General features: G+C 41.8%; 1 protein-coding gene across 3 annotated transcripts in view; it reads right to left on the reverse strand.

Annotated features, from left to right (window-relative positions):
• The window catches only part of LOC105021402 (CUB and sushi domain-containing protein 1), a 398226-nt gene that overhangs the window by 23788 nt on the left and 357692 nt on the right, over positions 1–16746 (reverse strand). For all 3 annotated transcript variants that reach the window (XM_020047620.2, XM_020047618.2, XM_020047621.2), the window contains exons 42-57: positions 16123–16311; positions 15176–15353; positions 14427–14572; positions 14037–14117; positions 13123–13236; positions 12174–12362; positions 11872–12018; positions 10475–10663; positions 9175–9360; positions 7863–8057; positions 5965–6138; positions 5148–5321; positions 4863–5036; positions 1971–2159; positions 1111–1284; positions 620–802 (exon numbers count right to left, since the gene is read on the reverse strand). In XM_020047620.2, coding sequence (XP_019903179.2) covers positions 620–802; positions 1111–1284; positions 1971–2159; positions 4863–5036; positions 5148–5321; positions 5965–6138; positions 7863–8057; positions 9175–9360; positions 10475–10663; positions 11872–12018; positions 12174–12362; positions 13123–13236; positions 14037–14117; positions 14427–14572; positions 15176–15353; positions 16123–16311 — 2682 coding nt within the window. The remainder of the gene's footprint in view (positions 1–619; positions 803–1110; positions 1285–1970; positions 2160–4862; positions 5037–5147; positions 5322–5964; positions 6139–7862; positions 8058–9174; positions 9361–10474; positions 10664–11871; positions 12019–12173; positions 12363–13122; positions 13237–14036; positions 14118–14426; positions 14573–15175; positions 15354–16122; positions 16312–16746) is intronic.

Below are 16746 nucleotides of genomic sequence, written 5' to 3' on the forward strand. Positions count from 1 at the left end.
CAAACAATGAATTAAATTGAGTGCCATAAATAACCCTGGGTGCTCCTCTTTTGAATTCCTCCCGAAATGGCTTAGCATTAAGGTAATTGCAAACTATAATAGGCACTGGACGGAGCAATCCTTTCTGAAAACTTGCATTAAAGCAATGCATTATCGTACACTACACTACCAGTGGCGGCTTGTCTGAGTAGGATCTTGCGTACTACAAAAGGAGTCCTAAATTCTGATGAGTTATTTTGGAAACTTTTTATTAATATCCGCCGGTAAATCTGTCATATAGCTAGTTTAACTGTTATTACAATATTGCTTGGTGGAGTAGTTCCACTGTTCATCACAATTATGGAACTCACGGCATGGCACTGACATGCAATGATCTCACCATTGATTTGCCATTAAAATAGCAACACACTGTAAAAACAATTACTCGTGCAACGCCGTACTATCTGAAATACAGCGTTTCATCCTACAATGTTGTTAAAACACTGTTGCAAGGCGAGCCGCAAAACTGTGTTATCAGCCCTCAATAAAGCCCAGATGAGGCTGATTATTTCCAGTCTAGGGAGTTACTGTCACAGGAGATGACATATCTAAAATAAAACATTTATGACAGGGGTCTCACCTTCACAGACCGGCTGGGTTCCACTCCAGGAGCCGTTGTGGAGGCAGGTTCTCTCAGCAGAGCCACTCAGGGAGAACCCCGCCTCACAGGTAAACCTCAGCACGCTCTTCAGATGGAACTCCTCCCCCACCCTGGAGCCGTGAGGCGGGATCCCAGGGTCACCGCACTCCCCGGAACTACCCCCTAATGAGGGAGAGAAAAATAGCATGACACTCAAATAACCACTCATCACTCACCACAGGAGCCACCCGAGGCCATTCTAGCATGTTCTAAGAAAAAAAAAGAAGCCTTTTAACTTCCATGGGGGGGCCACCAGCGCTCCAACCAGACTGCACCGTCTCCAGCCACCAAACAAGAAAAACCTACAGACGTCCGTAGCTTTTTCAGCTCTGGACGACTTTTTTTGATACCTGTCAAGCTGTGTTATTCCTGTCCACCATTAGAGAGAGCCTTCTGGCCTCAGGGTGGCAGGCTACAGCTGATGGATATACCTGAGCAGTAGGGTTGTGACCCACTCCAGCGCCCGTCCTCCTGACAGGAGCGCGTGGCGTTCCCAATCAGCACTCGTCCCTGGCTGCAAGTGTAGTGGACCACGGCGCCGTTGGTGAACTTTCTGCCTGACATGACAGCTTGGGGCGGAGTACCAGGATCGCCACAGGAAATAGCTGGAGGCAAAACCGAGGGACATTTCAGAAAGGAAGTTTTAAATCAATTTATTATTTTTATTTTCTAATTCTGTGGTATAAAATTTGTGATTAAACCCCTGCTTCAAAGCAACAGCTCCCAAGACAGCCGATGTTGAGATATACTATTTGTCTTCCAAAGCACAAACATTGCAGTTCTGGTTCGTTGACTGGAATGCTTATAAGCAAGAACGAAAGCAACTCTCACGACCTCTCCCTTGACTGACCTCACAAACGACCAAGCCACCACAAGGAATCACTAGAGTGTGACAAGGCAAGGCAAACTGATTCGATTACTAACCCCCAAACCAGGACGGGGCTGGCCAATTGCACCACCTGGCATGGACCCTTGGGCCAATTACTAATTATTTGTCTTCCACGTAACCCCACAACTACCACAAGCCCCCCTTTTTACCACCAAAACTACCGCACAAAAAAAAAAAGAATGTCAGCATAGCCATAAAACAACTACATTCTTTCTTTTCCCTCACCAATATCAATTCTTTACCAATCTCTTGTACCAAACCAATATTCTCTCCGCTTTAAGAACGGTGAATTTCACTCTTCCCATCATTCTCCCACAGTGACTAACCACACCACTCGGGACCCAGAGTCCACCCCTACCACTATCTGTACCCTGAGCAGGACAATCCCAGCATATTACTCACAAAGGCACTTAGGAAGTGATCTGTCCCAGAGGCCGTTTGACTGACAGGTGAGAAGCGATGAGCCGAGCAGATAGAAGGCCCTCTTGCAGTGATATATCACGCTGGTTCTGTAGCCGAAGCTCTCGGGGAAGCTCTGCTGCGGCTGACGAACGGCATTCTCCACAAAGCCTGGATCGGTGCAGTTCACCACTGCAAAATAAAACCCCAAGTTTAATGTCTGACAGTGAAACCAAGTGTGAGAAGAGAAGGAAAATCAATAGGGATGCTGGGGGGGGGGGGGGGGGGGGGGGTTAATGTTAGAGTTTGAAGACATTTCAGTCAATGTAGCCATGCTTTTTAAGACATTATATTTTTTTGCAATGGTCAATACAAACTAATAAAAGATCAATAATACAGTAATGATGAATGCAACAGCATTGCAATGGATTTTTTTTTAAATCTATCACATATTGACTATAGTATAGCACAGAGAAATATTGCAGAGAAATTACTCTATCCAAACCTTTGTTTCTAAGGTAGTCTCATTAAGTACAGTGATTTTAAAAAAATAAAATAATCTGATGACCCCCTTTTCAACATGGCCATAACATTGTGACCCAAATCAAACGAATACACAGTGTCATGCTCAAAGTCTACTGTATTGTTAGTAGTAGTACTTTTGACAGATTTTCTGACGGACCCCGTAAGCGGAGCCGGCCAAGAAGAGCAAAGGTCTCTTACTGAGTCAATGAGTGAGTGCCTGACTGAATGACTACCCCTTGTTAAATAGAGTAGTGGTTAGAGACACGGACCTCCAACCAATAGTTCCCGCATTCAAATCGCATCACAGTCAAAGCACAATCTTCAGTAGCTGTGTATGCCTAAAATAAACCTGTTCACGGTTCTATTGTGACTATTTCTGGTGGATTTTCAAAGGACGCATCCATGCATGCTTTTTGGGACAGCAAAGTTTTTGTAGCCAGCAAAAAGCTTATAAGCATTCCAGTCAACTTTACATTTGTTTACATTGTCAATATAATAATAATATTAAACAGTTTATATCCAACAGTTTGCTCCTCTATCATATCAGATAGTTGCCATGTCAATGTTTATTACTCATCAATGTACTGACAGGTAGGCTAAGTCAAAATGTCATACATATTTTGTCTTTTGATTTTACACATTTGCACTGGTAATAATAACAGCCTTATGGGGTTTTAAAAAGCTAGCAGTTAAGTGACAATTGAATGACAAATGGATGACCCACTTATCAAGCACAGTCAAAATGGTTGTTAACATAGTGAAATGACCAGTAGGTGTCTTGAGCCTTGCTAACAGCTAAACCGTACCAGCTACACTCAGTTAATTGCATTTGGCATGTAGTTGATCTAATAGCTGAAGAACAATGATATAAATATGGGTTCAATTGCAGTTACAAGTTAGTTTGACAGGACAAATTGTGCACTACATTTGTGCACTTATAACCCTAGCATTTCAGGAAGTCCCAGTAACAACAACTTGAACCTCTTGCCTCAGAGTTGGCTGAATGTTTTTTTTTTCAGCTATTGCCCTTCAACACAAAGAAAATGCCTAAAGTTAAAATCATGTCCAGGGGAAACTAAACAGATTGCTTTCCATCAGTGACAGCTGCCAAAGACTTGGCAGTCACTTATACCCCTAGGGAAGGAGAGGGAGTAAAAATCCCTCCAAAATTGATAATTGGCACCTGCTATTGGCATGCTCCTTGCCTTTAATAGACACCCTTATTCAGGTAACCCTCTTGAAAAAGATGCGGTTGTTGTAAGGCTATTACTACTGGAACCTAAGGTGAGAGTGGGGGAGTGCAGAGTGTTTTACAAAATGATATTGAACAGGGTGTCAGTAGCAGGGAGCACATTGACATACTGTAAGAATCCTCAACAGGCTGAGTGTGCAGGTGACTGACCATTGTTATGGCAGGCAAAGGCTTTTGCAGCGTTGAGGACTGACTATTCTATCCATACGGATCAATGTAATTACTCACTTTAACCTTGGGTCTTTGCGTTTAACATTAACATATTAGTCACAGCAGACACTCTTATCAAGAGCATCTTACAGTATTGAGTGCATATATTCTTCCAATTTTTGTCTTAATAGTGTCCTGTGGGAATCCATCTACAGTACTGGCGTATCAAGTGTCATGCTCTACAAACTGAGCCACACAGGACCTTAGAAAACATTTTATTTGATGGCGATGTATACATTATTCATATGTATATAGTAAATCTCTCAAGGGAGAAAGGGCCAAACTCACTCCAACTCTGTGAGCAAACCTGCTACATACTTACCAAAAGACTCAAGGTTTGTATTGCAGAAAATGGTGGCTCGACGAAACATAAAGGTATAGGAGTACAATAATAGATATTTGAATTTTAGTGTTTCAAAACCAAATGCAAACATTCATAATTTAGTCAAATTTGAGAATTGGTCAGGGGTCTGAATGCCTTTTCGCGGCAGGAATAGACATCCATAGACAATTGCCTGTTAAACTCAAAAAGCCTGAGTGCAAGTCAGAAGGATCTGATTCCCACACAGCTGTTAACATGTTCATGTCAATCTTACCCAGTGTCCATTGTTAATACCTTGAGCACATAACCCATAAGATGATTCATTGACCTGTAAAGACTGGCCTAGATGCACCAACTTTGTGTCAGAAAATCTGCTGTAATTTAACCTGGTCTGTTGAATACCTTTATCATTTAAAATCACCTCCAACTGATATTATATATATAAATGCACAGTAGACAACAGAAAACATGAATGTTTTGTTTGTAAGCCATCGACATGCACAGATGATTAATAAGAAATAAAGCATCCACTTTAACCCCCAAAATCCCCAACCAGCTCAATAAGTAATGTGTTGATGTGTCTTACCTCTACAGACTGGGAGAGGGTTGCTCCATTGTCCATTCATCCTGCACTGGGCCACTGAGGCACCATGCAACAGATATCCAGTGCTGCAGGTAAAGTTGACCACATCGTTCAGGTTGAACTCGCTGCCGTTAGTTCGTCCATTTGCCGGATTCCCAGGATGACCGCATGTAATAGCTGTGAAGAAATGATAGGCGTCCGTTTTACACAGACACGTGCGTCCCGCTGGATTCAATGGGAAATAATTCCTGCAAATCTCTAATTAAAAACAGAAGTCACTGCACTTACAAACGCAAACGGGAGCTTGTCCCGACCACCTGTGGTCCTGTTGACAGATCCTGACGGAGGTTCCAATAAGACGAAAGCCCAGGTTGCACTGATACACGACAGTGTCGCGGTAACTGGAGCCATCGCCACTTATGTGACCGTTGATGATTGGATCAGGAGAGTCACAGTGGCCAGCTAGACGGGAGAGTGGAGCATATTCCTGAATCCTCGTTTCAGTTCGTAGGTGACACTTGAAACAGTCCAGACGTTATTATCGATTGGCATGAAAAAGTATGGATTGGTATGAAAAAGTAGATTTGTGTTTAAAACTTTTTTATTATTACCCAACAGAAATCACTGAAAATATTCTCAGGAGTGTAATAACCATTTGGCATGGAAGATAAAAGAAAAACATTGTATTCTTTCCACACCCGATAATGAATGTTTTTGTGGAAGAAATTGCCTCAATAATTTCATCTAATCAATAACAATGTGGGTGATATATCTTCATTTTTACTGTAACTAAAGATAACTGCTGGGGTTGAATTCAATCTCGTGGATTGAATGATCAAAATAAAACATTGCCAGACCTACATCCTATCTGGATTCTGATAACTAAAGAGAAATTAACTTCAAGGTTCAAATGGATCACATTCAACCTGAGGAATCTCTACGTGTTTCCGGCTGAACAATGTAACAAACCTAAACATTTCTTATCCCATTTGGTCTGGCCCCAGGCGGCTGAACATGTAGCCCAAGTGAACACAATGTGATGATAAAAACCATTCCTATAATAAATCACGACGATACAAACGGTTAGAAAGCATTCATACGGTACCCAGACATTTGGTCTCCACTCCGCTCCACAGCCCGTTGGCCCGACATTCTCTCACGTGTGACCCAACCAGAGTGTAGCCCGTGTTACACATGAAGATCGCAGTGGCGCCAAATGAATTCAGGGTTCCAATCTTGTTGCCATAGGGAGGAGAAGGGAGGTCCCCGCACGAGATAACTGGAAGTGACACAGACAATCAGAGACTGGGTTATACGTCGTTGCGTGCCACTGTGCCTGAGTGGAAACAAATGACACAATGAAGAATGATTAGTGGGGCATTTTGATCTACAACGACTAGACGTCCACGGGTGAGAAGCATGCAGAGTGCATTTGCGCTGGTTGTAATAGAACAGAAAATGGGGATGTGACACGTGTCTCACAGCAGCCGATTGATCCAGCCCTCACAAATTACCTGGAACAAAATGGAAACATGAAACGAAGCTTGCGTGAACACACACCGCTGGCCATCATGCTACCCGGCGTCGTAAATTCCCCTCATTTTGTTTTTTTTCCTCGTGATGTTCCGTTATTTCAAACGGTGCGTGTGTAGGCGTGTGTGTTTGTGTCTTTCTGATAGGTCAAGCAGGAAAGACTGGAAGAGGGTGAACTCTGGAGGAACCATGTACAGTGGTAAGCCGGATCATTGTGCATTCACCTTATTTTAATTCAGTCGGTTCTAGGCGTGAACAGGAAGGAGGAACTGGACAGGAGGTTATGTGCAGTAGATGTAAGCACATACATGCAAATGAGTGCCTGTTCAGCGCGGTGTACGCCTTCACCGTGAGGAGGAACTCAGGACCGATCAGAAAATACAATCTCTCACCAGGGGCTTCGAGATGCACGCATTTAAACCCATGGCTAATGTGCCTTATCATGTTTACCATGGCGTGTAAATACATTAAATATTAAGTCCTTGCTAATCAGAGTTTTTACATTCTTCCTTTGACCTCTAATTAGCCGGAGCCTATCCTCCATGATTACTTCATCAGCACCACAGTGCGTTGTTTACGCAGCAGGTCCGCGTGGAGGAAATGAAAAATGTTAACAGTCCTGATGCAACTTAGAAAACAATTAGGAATTTGATCAGGTAACAAAGTACTGCAGCTCCAACTGTTTTTTTTTATTATAGCCTAATTGTCTTCTAAATTTTGTTGTTTTGTTTATAGATGCATGTAACTTATTTAATAACACCCATACATTCTTGTGTTCTGTTTTCGTTTTTTTGTGTCGAAAATCATTTCTCAGTGTTATATCTTAGTCCCACACTAAATCATTTCTCAGTGTTATATCTTAGTCCCACACTAAATCATTTCTCAGTGTTATATCTTAGTCCTACACTAAATCATTTCTCAGTGTTATATCTTAGTCCCACACTAAATCATTTCTCAGTGTTATATCTTAGTCCCACACTAAATCATTTCTCAGTGTTATATCTTAGTCCCACACTAAATCATTTCTCAGTGTTATATCTTAGTCCCACACTAAATCATTTCTAAGTGTTATATCTTAGTCCTACACTAAATCATTTCTCAGTGTTATATCTTAGTCCCACACTAAAACTTTTCTAAGTATAAGGAGGCATGTGTTGAAAACAAGCTGCATGTTTGGATTGAGCTTTGTGACTTCCCAGCTCCCACCCAAAATCCTCTGGATTATGGATGTATCAGTCCAGAAATACACTGGAAGCCACAAAGAGGGAGGAAGGATTTCAGAGTTATTAACTGCCACTCTGAATTACAGCCCAGGCCAGACAATGAAATGCTCTCAGTAATTACAACAAGGTACTATTCATATTTGAAATGTCAACTATTTTCTGCTCCATCCTTGTGAATAATAATCACGCGTGCTATTATGTGACTCTTAGCCTTTTGGTCTGGTGGTACATGCAGTCTGTTTCTTACTCTTGCAGGTAGACCTCTCCTCGATTCCAGCCCAGGTTCCATTAGCTAAGCACTTGATGGTCCTCCTGCCTCCCAGGTAGAAGCCCGGAGTGCAGCTCAGCATTATCTGAGCTCCAAATTCATTGAGTGACCCTGAGATCAGCCGCCACACCATGTTTTCTGAGAGAACGCTCTCAATGTTAGGACACTGGATCGCTGTTGGGGGGAGAACAGGACAGACATAATGGAACACCGTGATTCCGGCCTTCATTCTGATCCCACTCAAAAATCCCGACACGACAAACCAAAACATTCTCCGTTTTTTTTTTTCCAACACCAACTTTATAGCCTGTGATGTGCGTGATTAGTCTCTGTCCAATAGAGAGTATGTGATTTCTTAAAACAGAAATGCCAGAGATTTTTGTCAGACCAAATTACATAAGTATATACCTACTTGTTGTGTATATTATATTCACATTACGCATGTAAGCATGAAAAATCTAACTCAAGTCCCAAAATGATTTCAAGGAGTAATTGCGTAGAGCGGGGCTATTCAACTACATTCCTGATGGGCCGAAAGATTTTTGAATTGGGTTTCTAACTGGTAGTTAATTGCACTCAACTGGTGTCTCAGGTCTGAAAATGAGCCCCTGATTAGCAGGAGAATGAGAACCAGCAATGTTTAATTCCTCAAGGACCAAGTTGAATAGCCCCGGCCGAGAGCCTCAGTATATATACTGTATATATCATATCCACCTACCTCATGTACGTTACACCTGCACAAAAATTACTTATTCATTCCAGCATCGTTTGCACTCTGCTCCATATGTATATATATATAGATTAAATCCGTCGTCATTATGTAAATAATAATACCTGCAAAAATATTTATTTCCAGCATTTCCTTTATACCCTGCTCATTGCATTATTGTCTCATCAGTCTTACTATGTCATTGTTTTGGTTTATTATGTGTATTTATGTGTACTGTATATTCCATTTGGTGACTCTTATTGAGTGTCCTTTGTTTAGGTTTATGAGTAAGCACATCATGAGCCTGTATAATCCAGAGTCAAATTCCTCGTATGTGTACACACACCTGGCGAATAAAACTGATTCTGATTCTAAAAGAACGGGGTAGTATCGTACCATTTGTTATGTGTGAGCGCCTAACCGCAAAAATCTAGTCATTACGGCTCTCATCTCACCCGTTACCTTCTCCACCTTACTCTCTGAGGAGGACTTTAATAAGACCTGCACTGAATGGAGTGGCCCAATGAGCCAGGCAGTTTTAGCACAGTGCTCGCACGGGGAACAAAAGGTTATTTTTCTCACGTAAACAAAGGGGCGGGTGTGCAGCGTTGCTCCATGTTCCGTCCTCCAGACAGATGGCGCTCGCGGGGAGACGGGTCTCCATCCTGTACCCATCGTTGCACTGGTAGTCCACTGTGCTTCCCACAGTGTACTGGAAACCGTGAAATGAGCCATTGACTGGAGACTCTGGGATTCCACATGATATAGCTGCAAATCCAAAGACACTGAAATATTAAAATGGGTTCTCTCATCAAACAATAATGTATCAGCCTGAAACTGTTTGTTTAAATTCCTTCTAGACAAGCAACGAAGAATCAGGAGGAACAAAAACAAAATCTGGTAATAGATTATTCTGATGATATTTGGACAACAGCTGTAGATAACGAGACGCTTTCATCTTTTCAGTAAAAGCAGTGGGACCAATTAAGCAGTTTTCTTGTTATATTGAATCATAACCTTTGGCTGAAGATGGATTAAAAAGAAGACTCCTCCACGACCTTAGGATCAGCAACATGGATATTCCTCTCAGCACACAGAAGACAGTATTGTCATATTCCATAAGAGAGTATAACATGAAGCCTTATGTTAAAATGGGATATGAATGTTCTAACAATTAGCCACTGCTTTATGTAACAGTGTCCTGTGATGCAGAATAGAGTGGCCTTGTTTACCACAGGTGATGAACTATGTTTAGGGTAATATGAGAACCACACTGTATTAAATTACGGCATCATTTCATATAAGATTAAGTTTGGATTAAAATGACTCTGTTGTTTTGTTAGCGAGTTACCCATCCGCACGTAACCACAAATGACGGACGCAGTTTCCCAATAAATATTCCTTTTCCTTTGTACGTTTAGAGAGATAATTGTCTTGCATGCTCTACTGCAAACAGGCATGTACTGTACAGATAAAACCCCCAGAAGTAATTAGCTCTATCTTATCCTCTATTCCTTTATGCAAAAATACATCTCATTACAGCAACGGGCTGTCACACTAATGAACACAATGCAAAAAGGGTCAGTTACATAACTATCAATGATACACTTCTGAACAAAGTTTGTTAAAAGACTTGTCCCAGAATCTAGTCATTATAAGATATTTTGGTGATACTAGGCAATATTCTAGAATTGTAGTCTGCTATGTTGAAGAGCAAAGAGAAATAGAAAAAGACAATGAATCATAAATCCTCCAGTTTCGTGCAGACAAACACATCTCCACATTATGACAAGAGGGAGCCCTATTGAATTCGCAAGACCTTCACCAGGCATAAGATAAAGTGAATCCCCCTCGAGTCAGTAAATGTTATTCTCTGCATTACCTTGACATAGTGGGGCTGGGGCATCCCAATGATACAGTCCGTTCGGATGCAACCGGCAGGTGGAATTTCTCGGGCCCACCAGCCTGTAGCCAGCATTACAGTAGAACTGCAGTTTGCTTCCTGGACGCTCTCTTGTTCGATTAAGCACACCTCCATTTGCAGGAGGGTCATTAATGCTACAGTAAGGAGCTAAAGGGGAAAGAAAGAGCAAGTGTTTTTTTTAATATAAATTCCCCATTTAAATGTTTAACTATATACACTAGATAGACTTGTGCTTTAGATTTTTATTTTATATTACATTAGTATACATTAGTATTTTCAGATAATTCACAATATCTCCTTCCCTAATCTCATGGAAGTTAAATCCATCCATTAGATGAATAGGACTAAATGGTGGAGTCTAGGTTCTGGGTGATTAGACCACATGTTAAAACTCCAGGCAGCATATCATTCTAATTTACTTTGATGAAAGCCCAATGGACTGTTTAAGACGAAAGGAAAAAAATCCCCTGGCTGGGTAAAGACTTCTTCTCTCCCAAAGCAGTTTTGTAAAGATCAAGCAGAGGTGTAATACCCTCACTGTGTTCAACAACCCTGCATTATTTAAAAAGCCTTTAACACAGTCTGACACCACCATGGTAGCCATTCTGAAGCCTTCAGAAACCATCACTCATACAGACACATCAGGCCTCAATGCAATGGAGAAAAAAAAATCCCTGGAGTCATGCTCTTTTTTTCCCACAGCACAAGAGATGGCAAATTGAATAAATGGAGAAACATATGGAAACAAAACTGGAATAATAACTAGCACTGGGGCTGAGATGGCAAAAGGACTGACAAAAATGGAAATGGAGAAGAAATGTGACAGAGGGAGAAAAACGAGAAGAAAATAAATGGAGGGTACTAATCATTGCCACTGGGCTCTGCGAGTTATATATCATGTTTGGTCATTGGTGGAAATGTCTGTTTGGCAGTTATTCAGCCAAAGTCATTATGGGATCTTTGACCTCTATTATGGAGAACTTGGAAAAGTATCCCTGCAGGTATACAGTAAATGTCTGGGTCGAGCCTAATGAGGGCTAACTTGGAAAATACTGACTTCCGATCATACTCTCTGACCTAAATTGGATCTAAAGCAACCGCCTCAGAGGACTGATGCTGGTGTATAATCTTCTCTGACACCCTGACCAGAGGAAAAGACTATGGTGCTTTTCCTTTCTTTGGATGTACCGCAGTTCAAATGTTTCAGAATTCATTCGGTCTCTTTCATGAAATATAAGACTCCTCTAATAAGAATTTATGCATCACTGGTAGAAACAGTCATCCCGACAGCAAAGGGGAAACACATTAAACGTTAATATATTATGAAAATAAACATATGGTAATGAACTACAAACCTGTGTAGCGGATTTTGAACCCTCTTTTGCTGGTTGCATGATCAGTGGACCATCTCAGGTAAAGTTGGTTGGTCTTACTAGTGAAGTTTAACTGTGTAGAGTGATTTCCACTGAGAGCCACCAGCAAAGGGCTTTGGCCAGATGGTCCTAACAGATGAAAAGAAAAGAAATGTCACAAGTGACAGCGCTCACGGGGTAGCTGAAATATCTTCAAGCGTCTTCGACGTTGCATTTTAAGACCGCACCAAAAAACAAAGTTAAAATGCCTGTGGCTTATTCAGCTGTTTAGAACGACGCATTACCGTCGAAGATCTCGAGTTCGTCAAACTGCTTCTCGCTCTGAAACATCTCCACGAAGATAGAGATGGTATATGGAGTCTGAACTTTGATAATCCACGAGCAGGTCTGAGAGTTGGGGTAGTTTTTAGGGAAACCTGGACTAAGGATGACTCCGGATGAGGAGGTGCGTTCTTCATTTGCAGGACACTGGGCTGAGAGCACAACAAACAGAAGCCGAGGAAAAAGAATGTCACTATATCTTCATCACCTAAACTGTACTTCTTTTAAACCTCTCCTGGTGGTAAATCCGAATGAGCTTGGGGTTAGTGATCTATGGAAAGAAATAATGTGAAGGCATTTTCCATTTTCGTATTCTACCCTGTAGGCAAATGATAATGAAAACAAACCGAATGGACCATATCTGCTTAGCTGCATTACGGAATGACAACAATTGAAGAAAACTCTGCTGTGCTTATCTCCATATCTCCCTAGAAAAGGCTTGTTAGTGCTTTGTGCTGTGCTTTAATAGAGCCATAGTGTACCCTACCATCTGTGCCATCACGTTGGCACTATAATTAGAAATGATATGTACGAATAAGCCATTCAATATGTGACTCACTGTTGTTTGGAGCTCTGATTACAAAGAGACACTGAGACTAGCTGCACTGCTCTTCCATGACAGAAAATGTGCATGGTTATTAACACGTTGATGCTTGGAACAACGCTTAGCAATACTGTAGTGCCAAGGTGTTGTTAAAAGGCTAAGGAAGCAATTACAGAACGTCATAATGTCAGATTGAACAAATGGCAGTCAAACAGACATGCTCGCAAAGGCAGACGACACAACTCGCTTCTTGAAACTATCTGAGCTCAAGGTTCACCTCCGGTAAAGACTTTCATTTTCGAGAAAGAAAAAAAAAACTCAGAGGAAAGAAGGATAAGAAGAAAAGGCAGGTCAGAACATTCTCTTACCTTCACAAGTAGGTGGAGGACTCTCAAACTGGAGATGAGAGTTGAGCTTACATGTCAGCTCACTGTTGCCTACCAAGCTGAATCCAGGAAAGCAGCGATACTTCACAATGTCTCCTGGACAAAAGATTTATTTAATACCTTTTATAGCAGATGAGATATTAGCCATATCCGACGGAAACCCACAACGGATATCATTTTTGTGTATATGAAAGGAGGCCAGATCAGACTGGAAACCCACAAGCTCTGGTCACGCATCAGGTGAAGGGATCAGTTGACATTGCCGCAATTAGATAACCACTCACACGGCAACCAATCGAAGGTGCGCATCTCCATCGCTGTCTGGGCAAGCGAACAATGCAGTGGGGTTTTCTATGACCATGTAGCTATAACATGGGTTAGGCACTCTGCTTGTCTGTTTTTGCTAGCCCACCACCACATCACCTTCCACCTGCTGGGCTCTCCTTTGTGTCAGTCGGGGAATAACAGCACATCGAGCTCAATGTCTGTTATCTTTCAAGGCTGCTGCTTACTTTTGCTGCCTACTGCGCTGACCTAAAATAACGCACTTACATTCAATTTCCCCCAAATTAGTAATACATTTAAGGAGGGGTTTTCCCCTTGAAGTAAAGACAATCCCAGCCGCAATGTAACTTATTATAACTCAGCCGTCTGTGTTATAACCCTCACACATGGTTGTCAGGGACAATATCAAATAAAACGGCAGCATTGACAACCGTTGGTAACACACTGCAATTCAATTTCCCTTTCAAGCCTCAGCGAGAATGGGGTTCACACAGTGCCACGACTTTTGAGTCAATGTCGCATAGTAGAATGAATGTGCTGAAACAGGAAGTGGATCCCTGACTGAGTATGAATGTGTGGTTGGGTTGGTCATCTCTCTGGTGCACACTTACCAATTTCATAATCTTGATCTTCGTACACTATTTCTGCGTCTTCTACTGTTGGGGGAGGTGGGCATTTTTTCAGACGATAGGCTGAAAGGAGAGAAAGAATCCAGTACATATTTTGCAAGAGTAGATCTGTTTACAAATGATCCCTCAAATAAAATGTTTCATATTATACTTATATAGACAAACATTATTATCAAATATGCCACCGACGATGGCTAGTTCCAGAAGAGAAAGGCTTACACATACAATATATTACACTGAAATTGACTACATACACCTGACCTCATAGTAAAACATGAGAATACTTTATTTCTGATATATTTAAAAAAAAACAGGGAATCAGTATGCATTGCATTTTAGGTACATTTTTTTTTATTTGGGAGAGAAACTAACCATGGAAATTGAGGACAAAAAATCCACTTGTGGAGAAGTCGCTGTGAAACTTGATAAGGACCTGATTGAAAGAACTGTAGGCTGACTCCAACGCTGTATTACCACTGAAAATCCCAAGCTGTGGGTAGCTCTGCTCAGGGCCATCCCTGGAAGAGACCAGAAGACATTGAAAATGCATTACATTTATAACGCAACCATTAAACAGTGCAATAATGCCCAGCATTTCTGTGTGGCTTGGTTAAATTGATTTGGTCTCAAATCTATAGCTTTGTGCTGACTTGTGCTGACTTTCATAAAAAACCATTACATTACAGACTGCGTTGAATGAAAACAGCAAAAAATAAAAAATGATGACTTTAGAGACTACTGGCCTCTTTTAATGGCTTCTGAAGATTAATAACCTATATAACTCACAGAGGGCTATATTGTGGCAGAAAGTGTGTATTTTCCCCATTGAAATACATCGTTTTAATCCACTCTCGGGTGCTGGAAATTAAACCATGGCACACATTTTTTTTTCTATTGTTACATTCAAGTGCATCTTTACTAGCAAAGGCAATGAAAGCAGCCTGGACTGTAGGGTAATGCAGCACGTTGATACGGTTCTTTCCCCCCCCGTGATTACAGCATATCTCCGGCTCTTCCTGTGTTCGCTACGAAAAACGGTAGTCCTTCACAGTAAAAGATATGTACGGCGTCGAATAACGACGAGCCAGTTGGGAGCTGGTGAGAACCATCAATCCCCTCACCATACAGCAATGTAATCCGTGACAGGCTCGGTCTGGAGCAGGGTGAAGTTGATGTAAATGCCATGTCCACGCGGCACGGTGATAAGCCAGGTGCAGTCCTGTGAGTTGGGGTACTCGTTTGGGTATTCGGGCGAAAATATGGTGCCGTTCGGGGCAGTTATGTTGTAGCCACACGGCGCTGCAATACAAGAAAACAGGGAGCAGTAGGAGAAGGAGGAAAACACTGTTGGGCCAAGCACGCCGTGGAAACTCTTGTTAAGTGGATTGGTCTTACTTGCTCTGCTTATCTGTCTGCTAATGACCCAAAGACATTACTTCGCCAACTGGACATTCCTTTTTAATACAGTACTTTAATGTACTCCTGGATTAAACATGAACAGCGATCATGATACCATTTGAACAACAGAGCAACCCCCCCCGCCATAAATGTTACACACTCATGGTGCCTCTTTCCCACTTCCTGGATCACTAAGTCCTGAGCTTTAACAGCAAAAGGGACGCGGAAATAACTTTGGCCACTTCACCAACATAACGTGACCAAAAATACAATACCGCGATGCAGAAACGTGTCGGTGAACGAGGGCAAAACCCGGAGAAACCTTTCTAGGTATTGATTGTTTAAGCCGTTGCCAGCACTCACACTACAGTGCTTACATTCCTCAATGCAGAGGCAATTTAGAACACCCCCCAGGAGTCTGGGTCTCAATTGGAGCCCTTTTCAAAGGCAGTAATCAGACGCAGTTTTGGGAAACACAGCCTTTATTCGAACTGCACAACAGAATAGAAGTTCACTTCAAAAGCATTGCAAAGATTAGCCTATGGCTGGATATCATTTTCATATCTACTGCTGTAGTGCTAAACATGTTTTGAAAACAGATAGATGAAGCAGAGACAGCAATGAGGCCCTTGGTTAAATATCAGAAATGTGTCACATTACTGGCACTCACCTTCACAACGGGGAAAGGGGTGATTCCATTTCCTGTTGATTCCATGTTGACAGGTGAGCACAGGACGGCCAATCAGAACATATCCAGGGAAGCACTCAAAAGTTATCGACTGGCCAGCATTATGGTCACTATTAATGATATATCCATTTGGGAATGGAGTAGGGTCTTGGCAATTCTGTAGTTCATATGCTACAATAAAACAGAGAAAGGGAAATTACACTTAAGTGTCAAATTTATGATAAGCTTATTGTACAGTATGTAATACAGAATATTGTATACCACGATATCAACTACCCTTTGCGTCTGCACAGCATGACACCTGCCAGGCATATTTCCACGATAATGCCACAGTGACGTGTCTCTCTCAAACATAAAATGCCAACAACAAACAATGGCCACAAGGGAACTAACAGGTTCGCCCCCTAAAAAATAAATCCACAACACTCAAGCTACTGAAGCTTGATAGCACCGACAATTGACAACCGCATTCCCATTTGTGTTTGTATACAACGAACAAGCCTGTAAGCTGCGACTGTTAAATGAGATGTGATATTCTATCCATGCTGTTGTTTTGTTTGCTAAGAGTAAAAATGAAGGATGTGGAACCTCTAGCCTGGAGGTGTC

This window comes from Esox lucius, chromosome 6 (assembly GCF_011004845.1).
Source record: "Esox lucius isolate fEsoLuc1 chromosome 6, fEsoLuc1.pri, whole genome shotgun sequence".
NCBI lineage: Eukaryota > Metazoa > Chordata > Actinopteri > Esociformes > Esocidae > Esox > Esox lucius.